Raw genomic sequence first — 16,820 nt, forward strand, 5'->3', positions numbered from 1 at the left:
CTGGAGGAAAAGAACATCATCATCTGCCTCCCGACAGGAAGTGGGAAAACCAGAGTTGCTGTGTATATCACCAAGAAACATTTGGAGGAGAAGAAACAGATGGGACAACCGGGGAAAGTTGTTGTTTTGGTCAACAAGGTGCTGCACGGCCATCCATTTATTACATATATGACAAATTCACCTGTAACATAATAGTGTCAATATTATAAATAGTCAAACTTTATTAGTAATAATAATTTAAACTATAGTATTAAGAATATAGTATATACAATACATTCTCTGCTTCGTTTTGGTTAAATATATAATTATTTGTTTTTTTTTTGTCTCAAATTCTTATAGGACCAAGTGATCTTGGTATCAGTCCATTAACTCTGTTTGTTTGTTTGTTCAAAGAAATATTATATAATGTATCTTTTATTAACTATTTATTAAACATTTTATCAAATTCTTACAAGGAAGAAAAACCTGGTATCTCTAAAACAAATATTTTTATTTATTAAAATAAATATTTTTACTGATTTTACTCATTTTATTTTATTAAAACTCATGCATTACTAATAAATATTTTTACTGATTTTACTGATTTTATTTTATTAAAACTCATGCATTACAAATCAAATTCTTACAAGACAACAATCTTGTTATTTATAAATTATTTTTTATTTTAAATTTTTATTCGTTAATTAACATTTATATTGATTTTATTTTATTAAAACTCATACATTTTTCATCAAATTCTTACAAGCTAAAACAATCTTGGCGTCGATGAATTATTTAAATATTTTTATTTATTAAAATAAATATTTTTAATGATTCTACTCATTTTATTTTATTAAAACATATATTACTTATTAAATTCTTACAAGACAACATGATCTTGGTATCTATAAATTATTCAAATATTTTATTTACTAAAATAACTATTTATAATGTTTTTTCCCTTTTTTAATACAACTAATACATTACTTTAAATAAAATTCTTACAAGGCAACATAATCTTGGTATCTGTAAATTATTCATTTATTTACATATTTTTAATTGTTAAAAATAAATATATTTCTTTTATTTTATTAAATTTCATACATTACTTCTGGTATCTACAAAATATGTATTTTAATATTTTATTTATTAAAATGTTTATTTACTTATTTTATTAAAATGTAAATATTTTTAATATTCAATGTTTAATGTTTTAAATTTTAAAAGTCAAATTAATCTTAGTATCTATGAATTATTCAAATATTTGTAGTTTTAAAATAAATATTTAAATTGATTTTTCTCATTTTATTAAAACTCAAATTCTTACAAGATATGTTTATTCCTTAAAATAAATGTTTATATTGTTCTTATTTACATATTTCTCAACTCAAACATTTTATAATCAATTTTTTACTAGGCTAAAAGTCTTGCTATCAACTATAATTTTAAGATGAGCTCTCAACATGTCAACAATTGTCTCATTTGCGTTTATTCTTTGAATTTTAAGAAAAACATCTGAAAAAAAAAAAGTTTCTCAGATGAAACATCCATTCTTCTGAGCCATTTATGAGAACCTTTAGAGCAATAACATTCTTTACTACCCAGTTTGATTAGATCAACAGGCACTGAACTGGAGTCTTTCAGGTCTATGAAAAAGAAAAATAGAAACTATGATTTTGAGTGTTTGCTGTAGCAGCAGAGGGACTTTTTGTCCTGCTGAATCATTTCTTGAACTGCAAAAAACTTCATAGAGCGTATTAAAAGATGCTTACTAGCAGAAGTATGGTGTAAACATACAACTCAGCAGCTCGGTTGGTGCAGATTTCCTCTGAATAACAACCACAAAAAAATTTAAAATGCAGGCTGTGTTGACGGGCCCAACTTCTTTTAAGAGTCATTCTTACTGATAAGAATTTTTGTTTAAAGGGGTCATCGGATGCAAAAATAACTTTTACATGTTGCTAGAACATTAATGTGTGTTGGCAGTTTGTGTACACAACCACGCTACAATGATAAAAATACACCCAGTGGTGTTTTTTTAAACTTTAAAAGCAATACCTCTTTTTAAAATCAGGTCATTCTCAGCTTCTTGTTGGTGTGACAAAACACAGTTGATTGACATGAGCGTTTTACCTTAGACCCGCCCTCACCGAGCCGAAAAAATTGAGTGATTGAGGTGGTGTTCTGCTATTGGATGTAATAATGAACATAGCAGTCGTCATTTACTCCCGACATCTGAGCAGCTTAAGAGGCAGAGGACAACGTTACTTTTGTTTTTAAAAAGAAAGCACCGATCCCGATCTATATATGCATCTATGTCCGTGTGCATCATTCCTGATGCAGCTTCACCCACAGCAGAAGTGAGTATAAGGGTTTTTTATGCATTTTTGCAAATGGCCTTTCTTAATAATGTGCTTGTTGGAAAGTTTCGCCGATAAACGCAGGTAAATGTAGCTAAACGCAACTAAAGTAAACACTACAGCTCGTAATCCCTCAGCAGAGAGGGGCGGGGTGAGCAGAGCTCATTTACATTTAAAGGGCCCATGCGATAAAATGAGCTGAGTTTTTGCAGAGCTGATTTTGACAAGGTAAAAAGGGTGTTTTTTCACACTACTATTGAGAATTTTTAACCAAAGTATATTAGAGACTTTTCATTAAGACCCTAAAGAATCATATGAATTTGTGGAAAATGGGCATCCGATGCCCCCTTTAATAAACTGTGATATTTTCTGAGACGATTATCATACCGTGTAAACCTCATATCGTTACAACCCTAGTGTGAATTGCTTGATTTTCAGGAAAGAAGTATTCAAAATTCCACAGCCTGATTTTTCAAAAAAAAAAAAAACACATTCAAACCAAAATAGCTGACTTCCTGTTGGTCATAGCTAATGAGTGTCAATTAGAAAGTTGTCCGGCGTGATGAGAACAATATATGTACCGAGTTTGGTAACTGTAGAAAAAACTAGCCCCTCAACTTTTGTCAAAAGGTGGCGCTATAGAGCACCTACTCCACGCTTATTTATGAGCTTTTGCCAGCGTCTAACTATCATTACCACTGATGTGTGTGTTAAAGGATTAGTTCACTTCCAGAACAAAAATTTACAGATAATGTACACACCCCCTTGTCATCCAAGATGTTCATGCTTTTCCTTCTTCAGTCGTAAACAAAATGTTTTATGAGGAAAGCATTGCAGGATTTCTCTCCATAAAATGGATATGTATGGTGCCCTCAAGTATGAACTTCCAAAATGCAGTTTAAATGCAGCTTCAAAGAGCTCTAAACGATCCCAACCGAGGAAGAAGGGTCTTATCTAGCAAAACGATTGGTTATTTTCTAAACAAATTGACAGTTTTTATACTTTTAAACTTCAAATGCTCATCTCTGCAATGCACATGCATGGTCTGTGTGATCCGGGTCAATATTAGGGTATGTCGAAAAACTCCCATCTCGTTTTCTTCCCCAACTTCAAAATCATCCTACATTGCTGCAGAAGTACCAACCCAGTGTTTACAAAGTGAACATACAAAGATAATCAAACACCCTTTACAAAAAAAGATAGAACAGTGTTGTAGGATGATTTTAAAGTTAAAGACAAAAACGAGATGGGAGTTTTCCGACATGCAGGGCTCTACAGTGCGACCATTTCACTCGCATTTGCAACTGAAAATTACTATGTGCGACTATGAAAAAATATTTAGGATCAGCATATTTGTGTTTGCGCTGAGGGGAGCTTCAAAGGTTTCTACGCGTTTTTGCAACATTGAGTAATGTATCACAGACATATCTCATGAATCCTTTCATGAACAAAGTGTATAGAGAGTGTAAATATGAGATTGATTGTGCAGCAAAGAGAGCTTTGTGAGATTGCGAACTAAGATGAGTGACAGCTTTTAATAACTTTTTAGGTAGTTTGTAAATGAGATATTGATTTAATACAACAGTTAAATAAACAAGAAGTTATTGAGTGACTTGCATTGTCTGACTATAACACTATTGCCTGATTTTGCTCTGTTTCGTCATCAAAAGTAGTCTGAAACAAGTCACAACTGGGCACTTCGCATCTCCATTCAAACACAGCGGTGTTTCGCTTATGAATGAACGTGCGTTTTTAAACAAATCTAGTAAAATGATTCAATTTCCCATTCATAAAGACAGTCACTTGCTTTATTCCTGAATGAACCATCCGTTCAAACGAATCAAATGAATGATATGATTCAGTAATTAAATCACTGTCTTGCCGCCACCTGCTGGCAGATCTTTCCAGTTATTTAAATCTTTAATATTTCTGTATTCAAAATGTTATATTTAAAACATTAATCTCAACATGAATTTATGAATTTGATTGCACTCATGCCACCTCTGAGCCTCATTAAACATAAAAAAAGGTAAAAAAATAAAAAAATAAAGGTAAAAGCAACATGCCCCTGTAAATCACTTTAAGTAGTTAAATATCACTTTGTAATGGGAAGGCTAATTTTTTTTTTATCAAATTTTTTGATTATTGTTTAGAATGTGCTCCTAAAATTTTGACTGTGCTGCTAACAAGAAAAGTAAGCATAGAGCCCTGACATACCCTAACTGTCGCAACCCATCGCAGAGACGAGACAAGATGAGCATTTAAAGGTTAAAAAGTATGTAAATTGTCAATTTGTTTCAAAAATTACCAATCGTTTCGCTAGATAAGACCCTTCTTCCTCGGTTGGGATCGTTTAGAGCCCTTTGAAGCTGCGTTTAAACTGCATGTTGGAAGTTCAAACTCGGGGGAACCATACATATCCATTATATGGAGAGAAATCCTGAAATGTTTTCCTCAAAAAAACAATTTTTTTACCACTGAAGAAAGAAAGACATGAACATCTTGGATGACAAGGGGTGAATACATTATCCGTAAATTTCTGTTCTGGAAGTGAACTAATCCTTTAAGTTTCATGACATTCTAACCATGTTAAGTGCATCAAAATCACTGAAAAAAATATTCAAGTTACAGGTTGCTATGGCTCCTTTGGGCCTTAAAATGTCATGCAATGCTTTGGCGATCAACCAGAAAATCTGAGCCACCTAATAATGCCATATGATGTCTTTCCAGGTTCCCCTGGTCGAGCAGCACTACAAGGCCGAGTTCGGGAAGTTTCTGAAGCATGAGTACTCAGTGGAGCGGGTCAGCGGAGCCTCGCAGCTCAAGATCTCCTTCCCCCAAATCGTTGAGCAAAACGACATCATCATCTGCACAGCACAGATTCTGGAAAACTCTCTGGCCAAAGCCAAGAACGGCGACGAGGACGGGATCAAATTATCACGTAGGTCACATTTTCCTCCACTCCCAGCATTTCAAACAATTATTTCAACACTCGGAGAGTCAGAGTCCAGTCAAATGGGTTCAGCTTCTGTTAGACGTTGAAAGGAGACCAGAGCTCCTCCTCTGAGGTTTCATGTGACAGTGTTTTTCCCCATCAGTCTTTGCTGGCAGATTCAGCTCTCTTGTGAGTCTCTCTGGCAGCGTCCGCCGCAAGGTGGGATTCCTCCTCTGTGGCATATGCTGTTTGTTGATTTTTTTTTTCCCCCACTCGTTTTACTCTTAAGCCCTTCATTATTTAATTTGTTTTCCGTCTACATGTCTGGCTGATCAAATTCAGTGGAGATTTGCTGTCATTTTCAGAGTCTGAGCTCCGTTTCATATCCCACTCCAGCCCTGAGGGGCCAAACAGGCAGCACCTTTAAAGTATGATTTGTAAAACGTGGCCCCATCACCAAGCGCCTCTCTGTCAGTGTGTGAAATATAGTCTAGCTTCTTTTTTTTTTTTCTCCCAGAGACCCATGAGAGCGCCGGAAGGCGGCACAAAAACGCCTGTAAACTGAGCCGGTGAGAGTGGACTGGAGGTTTACAGCACCCGCCTTTGTTGATTAGAAACACATGCTAGAAAAAAAATGATGCTATTAGTTTGTACGATGTGTTATTAACATGTGTTTTGTATATACAGTTCTGTCATGATCATCAAATTACAGCTGGCAATTAATAATACAAATAACTGCAATTATACAAGGAAAGTTCACTCAAAAACAAACATTCTGCCATTATTTTCTCTCTCTCTTGTATCACATTCGTCCACAAAAAACAAAAGGTGTTCTGAGGAACTTTGGGGTCTAATGTTGGGCGTCTAAAAAGAAGTACCAATTAGGGCTTTCAAATCGATTAATCGCATCCAAAATAAAAGTTTGTTTTTACATAATGTGTGTGAAATATAAATATATACATGTACGTATGTATATTTATAATATGTGACCCTGGACCACAAAACCAGTCATAAGGTTAAATTTTACAAAACTGAGATGTATGCATCATATGAAAGTTCAATAAATAAGCTTTCTATTGATATATGGTTTGTTAGGATAGGACAATATTTGGCCGAGATACATCTATTTGAAAATCTGGAATCTGAGGGTGCAAAAAAAATCAAAATACTGAGAAAATCACCTTTAAAGTTGTCCAAATTAAGTTCTTAACAATGCATATTACTAATCAAAAATTACATTTTGATATATTTATAGTAGGAATTTTACAAAAAATCTTCATGGAACATGATCTTTACTTAATTTCCTAATGATTTTTGGCATAAAAGAAAAATCAATAATTTTGACCCATACCATGTATTTTTGGCTATTGCTACAAATATACCCCAGCGACTTAAGACTGGTTTTGTGGTCCAGGGTCACATATATACATATTAATAGATAAAGCTGAGGTCAAAAGTTTGCATCCCCTTTCAGAATCTGCAAATTGTTAATATTTTACCAAAATAAGAGGGATCATACAAAATCCATGTTACTGTTTATTTACTGACCTGAATAAGTTATTTCACATAAAAGATGTTTACATACAGCCCACAAGAGAAAAGTTACATTTAAAAAAAATACCCCCTTCAAAAGTTTACATCCCCTTGAATCTTAATACTGTGTTGTTACCTGAATGATCCACAGCTGTGTTTTTTTTTAAGTGATAGATGTTCATGAGTCCCTTTGTTTGTCCTGAACAGTTAAACTGCCTGCTGTTCTTCAAAAAAAAAAACTTTCAGGTCCCACAAATTCTTTGGTTTCCAGCATTTGTGTGTATTTGAACCCTTTCCAACAATGATTGTATGATTTAGAGATCCATCTTTTCACACTGAGGGACTCATATGCAACTATTACAGAAGGTTCAAATGCACACTGATGCTCCAGAAGGAAACATGATGCATTAAGAGCCGGGGGTGAAAACTTTTTTTGAATTTGAAGATCAGGGTAAATTTAACTTATTTTGTCTTCTGGAAAACATGCCAGTATCTTCTGTTGCCTGTGAAGGGCAGAAATAAATGAAAACTACGCAAAATAAGAAAAATGTACACATCTCCATCATGTTCAAAAGTTTTCACCCCCAGATCTTAATGCATCGTATTTTCTTCTGAAGCATCAGTGAGCATTTGAACCTTCTGAAATAGTTGCATATGAGTCCCTCAGTTGTCCTCAGTGTTAAAAGATGGATCTCAAAATCATACAGTCATTGTTGGAAAGGGTTCAAATACAGAAAAATGCTGGAAAACCAAAGAATCTGTGGGATGTTTCGGAAGAAACAAGGGACTCAAGAACAACTAATCACTAAACAAAAAACAAAAAACAAAAAAACAGCTGTTAAATATGCACTCATTTGCAGCATTAGCATTTTTACAGAGAGGATTTTGGATCTTGTTTTATCACTTCATTAAAATAGGAAAAATATATTTTCACCATGTTTAAGTACTAAAAAGTTGTATAAATGAGGCAAATGATGTAAAAACAAATTTTAAATGCCTTTAAAATATGTATTTATGTATTTAAGTGCTGCTGAAGTGGAGAATATATATTATAATTGAAATCTACAGTTACAAATAGACAATAACAAACACCTAAATAGTTTGGTTGTTTTCTTTCCAAAAATGGCTCATAAAACAGGATAAAACAAGCTAACTTGGAAATAGTCTAACATACTGACAGCCTGCCAAGAACACTGGTGCCATCTTCACAGAAACTTTTAATAACAAAAAACAAATATAAAAAACAAGAACTTTTGCCCAATTATTATAAGAACTCTTGCCTTAAGACAGTGTTTCTCAAATTGTTATACCAGAAACAACTGCACTTTTATTTCCTCTAGTTTTGAAATTGTCAGCAGCTGCAACACTTTTATTTTAGCTTTGTACTTGTGATAAAACTACAGCACTTTTATTTTCTCCAATTGTGAGCTGAAGTTATACATGTAGCAACTACTGACAGCACATATTTTTGAGCTGGTTTTATAACAGTGCAACCACTTTTTCGATCTAGCTAGCCTAATTTATACCCTTATAAACTTGTAGACTAGCTAAGCGATTTAGATAAATAAAATATTTTAAAAATCAGACTTGGTCACCATTCTGTCTGGGCAATAAAAGCAGGTGGGGCTTGTGTATGCTCCTTTGTCCAAATTGGGGAATGAGAAAAAAAGTTTTAGAAACACTGCCTTAAGAAGTCATTTATTCACATTAAATGTAAAATTATGTTAAATTAAATTAAATTAAATTAAAACTAAGAAATATTGCACTCGAAGTACAGTACATTAATAATATTAAATCTTACAATATTAAGAATATTTTATAAAATGGTACAGTACTATAAAACGTATTATAAATTGTCCTGTCTAATGGTATTTATTTCTCTATTTTCCTCTGTTTTCCCTTTTGTTACCGGTTATTATTTTTACATTTATTGTTTATTCCTTTTATTATTAGTGCTACATTTCCTTTTATTGTCTCAAAGGGATAGATTAACCAAAAGTGAAAATTCTGTCATTAATTACTCACCTCATGTCATTCCAAACCCATACACTGCAAAAGGTGCTTTTCTTACTTAGATTTTTGTCTTGTTTCCAGACAAAATCTAAAAAAATTCTTAAATCAAGAAGGATTTTCTAGACAAGTAAAAACTATTTTCTTGTTTAAAGAAAAAACTAATCAAAATTAAGTTTTTGCTTAGAACAAGCAAAATAATCTGCCAAAGGGATAAGCAAAAACAATCTTATTTCAAACAGAAAATTATTTTTCTTACCCCATTGGCAGATTATTTTGTTGTTCTAAACAAAACGTTAAATTTTCAACTTCAGAGCAGACATTAGTGTCAATCGACACAGAATAAAGTCGTTGAATAAAGTTATTTCTCTGCAAAAAAAAAATTTCTTAGATTTTTCTCTTGTTTTTAGCCAAAATATCAAAAAATTCCTAAATCAAGAAGTATTTTCTAGACAAGTCAAAAATATTTTCTTGTTTTCAGAAAAAAAAAAGAAAAAAAAAAACTTAGTGTGTTTTTACTTGAAACAATGGGGTAAGCAAAAAAAATCTTAATTCAAACAGAAAACAAAATTATTTTTCTTAATCCACTGGCAGATTATTGTGCTTGTTTCATTACATTTTTTACTTTTTTTCTGAAAACAAAATTGTTTTTACTTGTCTAGAAAATGCTTCTTGATTTAAGAATCTTAAGAATGTTTTGATTTGTCTGAAAACAAGACAAAAAAATCTAAGTAACAAAAGCATTTTTGCAGTGTTTGTTTTCTTTGTGCACAAAAAGTATTCTCATAGCTTCATAAAATTATGGTTGAACAACTAGTGTCACATGGACTATTTTATCGATGTCCTTACTACCTTTCTGGCCCTTGAATGAGCCCTTAGATTAGCTCCAGAGACAGATCATCACTAAAGACCTCGCCAACCTAGACGGCCATCGGCGCTACACCACAGGAACCTGATGAGTTCTCTACAATCGGACATTGGTACAAACTGCTGGTTTCGTCTGGCCAGAGGAGAACTGGTCCCCCGACTGAGCCTGGTTTCTCCCCAGGTTTTTTTCTCCATTTCTGTCACCTGTGGAGTTTTGGTTCCTTGCCGCTGTCGCCTCTGGCTTGCTTAGTTGGGGACACTTTCCAGCGATATCCTATACTATTTGAACTGAACTGGACGATGATATCACTGAATTTATTGATGAACTGCCTTTAACTGAAAATTGATTGTTTACAATAATGCGTTACTTACACACTATTGTGCTGTTTAAATACTGTGCAGTTGCTTTGACACAATCTGTATTGTTAAAAGCGCTATATAAATAACTTGACTTGACTTGACTTGACTTGACTTGACTTGACTTGACTTGACTTGACTTGACTTGACTTGACTTGACTTGACTTGACTTGACTTGACTTGACTTGACTTGACTTGACTTGACTTGACTTGACTTGACTTGACTTGACTTGACTTGACTTGACTTGACTTGACTTGACTTGACTTGACTTGACTTGACTTGACTTGACTTGACTTGACTTGACTTGACTTGACTTGACTTGACTTGACTTGACTTATTACATTGATGTCCATGCAGGGTCAGAAAGCACCCGGATTCACCAAAAATATCTTAATTTGTGTTCTGAAGATGAAAAGAGGTCTTACAGGTTTGGACGACATGAAGGGGAGTAAATAATGACAGCATTTTCATTTTTGGAGGAACTATCCCTGTTAATGATTTCTATGACTTCACTATGTCTGTATATTTTCCTGCACTGGAAGCTCCTGTCACCAAGACGAATTCCTTGCATGTGAAAACACACTTGGCAAGAAAGCTCTTTCTGATTCTGATTTTCAGTTTTAATTCAACTTCTATACTTGCAGAGTTCACTCTGATGGTTATTGATGAATGCCACCACACGAAGAAGGGCGGTGTGTATAACCACATCATGATTCGCTACCTAAAACAAAAACACCGGAACCAGCTCCTGAAGAAGCAGGACAAAAGTCCAGTTCCGCTCCCTCAGATTCTGGGTCTGACGGCCTCACCTGGTGTGGGAGGAGCGATGAGCCAGGAGAGGGCAGAGGAACACATTCTCCAGGTAACAACACCACTTGCTTTCAGTAATGCTCCATCAGCTTCTGGCTTGTTCTGCTAATCTACAGTAATACAGCAAAGACAAAACATGTGTTATTTGAATTGAGATATTGCAGACAACACATATTTCCATTGCACAAAATTCAGCAAGGATGAATTAAGTTAGTTAAAAGTGACAGTAAAGACACTTATAATATTACAAAAAATGTCTGTTTCAAACAAATGGTGCACTTTTGAACTCTCTATTCATCCTGAAAACAATGCATCACTGTTTCCACACAAATATAAAGCTGCGTGTCTGTTTTAAACATTGATAATTACAAAAACATGTTTCTTGAGCAGCAAATCAGGATATTAGAATGATTTCTAAAGGATCATGTGACACTAAAGACTGGAGTAATGATTCTGATCATTCAGATTCTGATAAATTTATATTTTTAAATATATCAAAATAGAAAACAGTTGCAATACTATTTTATAATATTACTGTTTTACTGTCTTTTTCATGCAGCCTTGGTGAGCACAAGAGACTTCTTTGAAAAACACTTACGAAATTGGAAACACTTTACAATAAGGTCTAATTGGTTAACATTAGTTAATGCATTAACTGACATGAACTAAGAATGAACAAAAGAGTTTACAAGTTTACATGGTCAAAAGTTTACATACACCTTGCAGAATCTGCTTAATGTAAATTATTTTACTAAAATAAGAGGGATCATAAAAAATGCATGTTATTTTTTATTTAGTACTGACCTAAATAAGATATTTCACATAAAAGATGTTTACATATAGTCCACAAGAGAAAATAGTTAAATTTATAAAAATGACCCTTTTTAAAAGTTTACACAGACTTGATTCTTAATACAGCATTGTTGCCTGAATGATCCACAGCTGTGTTTTTATTTGTTTGTGTGTTTAGTGATTGTTAGTTGTTCATGAGTCAGTTTTTTGTCCTGGACAGTTAAACCGTTAAATCCTTCAGGTCCCACAAATTCTTTGCTTTTTCAGCATTTTTGTGTATTTGAACCCTTTCCAACAATAACTGTATGAGTTTGAGATCCATCTTTTCACCCTGAAAAGGGACTCATATGCAACTACTACAGAAGGTTCAAACACTCACTGATGCTCCAGAAGGAAACACAATGCATTAAGAGCAAGGATGCAAACTTTTGAAGAGAATGAAGATGTGTACATTTTTCTTATTTTGCCTAAATATCTTTTTTTCATTTAGTACTGCCCTTCAGAAGCTACAGAAGATACTTACATGTTTCCCAGAAGACAAAATAAGTTAAATGTACACTAATCTTCAAATTCCAAAAGTTTTCACCCCCCAGAATGAATGAATCTTATTTCCTTCTGGAGCATCAGTGAGTGTTTGAACCTTCTGTAATAGTTGCATATGAGTCCCTCAGTTGTCCTCAGTGTGAAAAGATGGATCTCAAAATCATACAGTCATTGTTGGAAAGGGTTAAAAATACACAAAAAATGCTGAAAAATTAAAACATTTGTGAAATTTGAAGGATTTTTCTGAAGAACAGCACACAGTTTAACTGTTCAGGACTCATGAACAACTATCACTAAACAAAAAATCATTCAGGTAACAACAGTATTCATAATCAAGTGTATGTAAACTTATGAACAGGGTCATTTTTATAAATTCAACTTTTCTTTTGTGGACTATATGTCTTTTATGTGAAATATCTTTTTTTAGGTCAGTACTAAATAAAAATAACATGCATTTTGTATGATCCCTCTTATTTTGGTTAATCAACATTTTGCAGATTCAACAAGGTATATGTAAACTTTTGACTTAAGATTTAAATTAAGAATTAAGATTAATAAATGCTATACGTCAGTATTGTTAGTTAGTAAGTACTACAATAACCTAAATGCTGGAATACACTACACAAATTTTGGTCAGATTTACAGTCTGAAGTTGACACCAAGTTGTGGAAAGGCAGATGTATGATGATCAGACTCCTGAGTTTTAGCTTCAGACTCTGATTCGATCCAATCAAGAGGATATCAAACATGTCTACAACAATTAAAAAAGTCAGTAAGTGTACAATGCCTAGCATTTTAAAATCTGTTCAGCTTTAAAAGCCATGTGGTGCACTCCAGCCTTTATTTCTTAAATGCAATTGTTAAGGAACTGGAATCATTAAGTGGAAGCAAATGGTTAAAGTCTTTACAAATCCCATGCCTACCAGCAATGTGCATATAATTTGTTATTTGAACAAGGTTGAGCAAATCTATATTAATGAATGCTCTCAAAACACAGACTCTATAATGCACAAATTCTAGATTCTGCTTTTTCAGCAGAAAAGATCTTATCCTAGAACTTCCCTAAGTGTTTTTCTCTAATTCGACTTTTCCACACACACACACACACACACACTCCTCTCCCACATCTCGGTTTTCTCCACCGCAAAGCTGTTTCCAATGTTCCACGCGGCCCCTGTGCTGGAGGCAGCCATAAACCTCCACATGCCTTTCATGCCTCTCCAGTCAGGACCCTGCTCACATTATTACTCTGTTGGCCTGCTTTACCATGAATCTTTATGACAACATCACCAAAGCCAAGGGAAACTCTTTTGCATTGGTTTCTCAGTGCTAGAAAATAGGGTCAATGCATTACCAGTTCTGTAACAACAAACATTGCATAGCACAACCAGTGTAGTCTGATTCACAATCAAACAACTAATAAACTGGATGTTTTACTAAACAAGTCAAAACAATTGATTCTTACTTACAGGTAATTCCAGATCAAATGCCAATACATTGACCAACTGACTATTTGTTTTGTTATTTGTAATAGAAAAAGGTCAGTTTACTGTATGTCCACTGATGTTTGACGCTATTGATCGATTTGCAGCCAATCTGTTAGCCATCTCCAAACTGGAACTGTGAGTTCAACAGCATGTGTCTCATTATTTTTGATTCATTACAGATCTGTGCAAACTTGGACGCTTTCACAATAAAAACAAAGACTTTCAAAGAAGAGGAGGCCAAAACACCGTACAAAAGGATTGCAAGAGCAGAAGAGCGGAAGGAGGTAATTCCACTTAATGTGTGTCACTGAATAAGCCTCATCTTAAAGGTGAAGCGTGTCATTTCTGCACTGCTAGTTTGGAATGGGAGTATCTGTTAGTCTGGGGCCGAATTTACAAAACATTCCTAAGAATAAAATTCTTCTTAGATGCTTACTTTTTGCTTACTTACACTCTTAAAAATAAAGGTTCCAAAGGGTGTTTTTGCAGTGATGCCATAGAAAAAAAAAATTGGTTTTCTAAAAGAACCTTTCAGTGAACAGCTCTTAAAAGAACAATTTTGAAGAAATCTAAAAAGAACCTTTTCGTAAGAAAATATTTGAGAACTTGCACTTAGGAACATACTTAAAATTGATCTGACGCTAGTATATTCAGTTTTAGATGTGGATAATTTGAAAATGTGACAATAAAACGATGTCTATGGCATGTTAAAGGACCCATTTGGAGACGTGATCAAAAAGATAATGGATGAAATCCACAACCATGCAGAAATGAAGCCCCTCTGTGAGCCCGGCACACAAAACTACGAACAATGGGTCGTACAGAAAGAGCAAAACGGTAAGTCTTTTACAAAGACATTCAGATATATGGAGGTTTAAACTATAAGTAGTTTTGGAGACTTTAGAAAGGCTGTAAAAGCAAAAAGTATTTTTTAGACTTTAAATAGTGTAATAACAACATCTGACGACTAATAAGGAGATACTAACCAGCTAAACTACTCAATTTTTTTCTAGTTTGCTCAGCTTCAATGGATTTAAATCATTAGATATTGCTTTTTGTATACGTATTTAAGTAGAAGTTACATCTGGTACACGTATTTAGATTGTGTCTTACATACGTAGTTGTACATTAAGTTTAACTGCATAAATGTATTATTTGTAAAAATCCTATAACCAAGAACAAAATCCGGGTTGTTGGTGAGGATCTTTGCAAAGCTCTTACTAAAATGTGGTTTGTCTTTGTGTGTCCTCTGCCTCATGCAGTTTTTGCAGAAACCATGAATTAACCACCATTTAACCACCATCTTGTGGAAGTCATGATAAGAATTTCATATACAGTCATGAACTCATGCAAAATGTGTCACAATAAGCCGCAGTAATAATAGTCTCTTTCCTGTTTTAAAAGGGAAGAGGCTGTTATTTTACTAACAAAGGTTGTCATCAGAATAACCGAACAGATCCAGTGTTCATATAAGACTACTATTTCAGATTTTATTTTCATTTTAGTCAAAGTTTTAGTAATTTTGTTGCGTTTTGTATTTTTTTTTCTAAATAGCCTTTATTACATTTTATTTTCACCATATAAATTTGTAAGAAATCATTACCCAAACCAACCAGCTTTGAGACTAATCATAACATTACAGCATTTAGCACAAAAATAAGTAATGAAAAAAAACTGAGGAAAAATACACAAGTGTATTAACTATTCATCCCATGATGCACTGCAAATGATGATTTCTTAAATGACGTTGAAATTGCATAATTGCATAATGTTAATTTATAATTGAAAAATAATTATAATAATTATAATTATAATAATTCACAATTCTTACTTTTTTCTCAGAATTGTGAGATATAAAGTCATGACTGCAAGTTATAAAGTCACAATTGCTAGATATACACTCGCAACTCTGAGAAATAAAGTCAGAATTGCGTGGTATAAACTTGCGAGTTCTGACTTTATTTCTCGCAATTGTGCGTTTATATCTCTCAGTTCTGAAAAAAAGTCAGAATTTGCGAGTTCTGACTTTATTTCTCGCAATTGTGAGTTTATATCCTGCAATTCTGACTTTTTATCTAGCAATTCTAACTTTATAACTCACAATTGTGCGTTTATATCTCTCAGTTCTGAAAAAAAGTCAGAATTTGCGAGTTCTGACTTTTTCTCGCAATTGTGAGTTTATATCCCGCAATTCTGACTTTATATCTAGCAATTCTAACTTTATAACTCGCAATTGTGAGTTTATATCCCGCAATTCTGACTTTTTATCTAGCAATTCTGACTTTATAACTCGCAATTGTGCGTTTATATCTCTCAGTTCTGAAAAAAAGTCAGAATTTGCGAGTTCTGACTTTATTTCTCGCAATTGTGAGTTTATATCCCACAATTCTGACTTTATATCTAGCAATTCTAACTTTATAACTCGCAATTGTGAGTTTATATCCCGCAATTCTGACTTTTTATCTAGCAATTCTAACTTTATAACTCGCAATTGTGCGTTTATATTTCTCAGTTCTGAAAAAAAGTCAGAATTTGCGAGTTCTGACTTTATTTCTCGCAATTGTGAGTTTATATCCCACAATTCTGACTTTATATCTAGCAATTCTAACTTTATAACTCGCAATTGTGAGTTTATATCCCGCAATTCTGACTTTTTATCTAGCAATTCTGACTTTATAACTCGCAATTGTGCGTTTATATCTCTCAGTTCTGAAAAAAAGTCAGAATTTGCGAGTTCTGACTTTATTTCTCGCAATTGTGAGTTTATATCCCACAATTCTGACTTTATATCTAGCAATTCTAACTTTATAACTCGCAATTGTGAGTTTATATCCCGCAATTCTGACTTTTTATCTAGCAATTCTGACTTTATTTCTCGCAATTGTGAGTTTATATCCCACAATTCTGACTTTTTATCTAGCAATTCTGACTTTATAACTCACAATTGTGCGTTTATATCTCTCAGTTCTGAAAAAAAGTCAGAATTTGCGAGTTCTGACTTTATTTCTCGCAATTGTGAGTTTATATCCCGCAATTCTGACTTTATATCTAGCAATTCTAACTTTATAACTCGCAATTGTGCGTTTATATCTCTCAGTTCTGAAAAAAAGTCAGAATTTGCGAGTTCTGACTTTATTTCTCGCAAT

General features: G+C 33.6%; 1 protein-coding gene across 1 annotated transcript in view; it reads left to right on the plus strand.

Moving 5' to 3' along the window:
• Positions 1-16,820, plus strand: part of ifih1 (interferon induced with helicase C domain 1) — a 45,331-nt gene that overhangs the window by 18,387 nt on the left and 10,124 nt on the right. The window contains exons 6-10 of the mRNA XM_073845317.1: positions 7-138; positions 5,070-5,280; positions 10,687-10,904; positions 13,854-13,958; positions 14,388-14,511. Coding sequence (XP_073701418.1) covers positions 7-138; positions 5,070-5,280; positions 10,687-10,904; positions 13,854-13,958; positions 14,388-14,511 — 790 coding nt within the window. The remainder of the gene's footprint in view (positions 1-6; positions 139-5,069; positions 5,281-10,686; positions 10,905-13,853; positions 13,959-14,387; positions 14,512-16,820) is intronic.

This window comes from Garra rufa, chromosome 8 (assembly GCF_049309525.1).
Source record: "Garra rufa chromosome 8, GarRuf1.0, whole genome shotgun sequence".
Classification (NCBI taxonomy): Eukaryota; Metazoa; Chordata; class Actinopteri; order Cypriniformes; family Cyprinidae; genus Garra; species Garra rufa.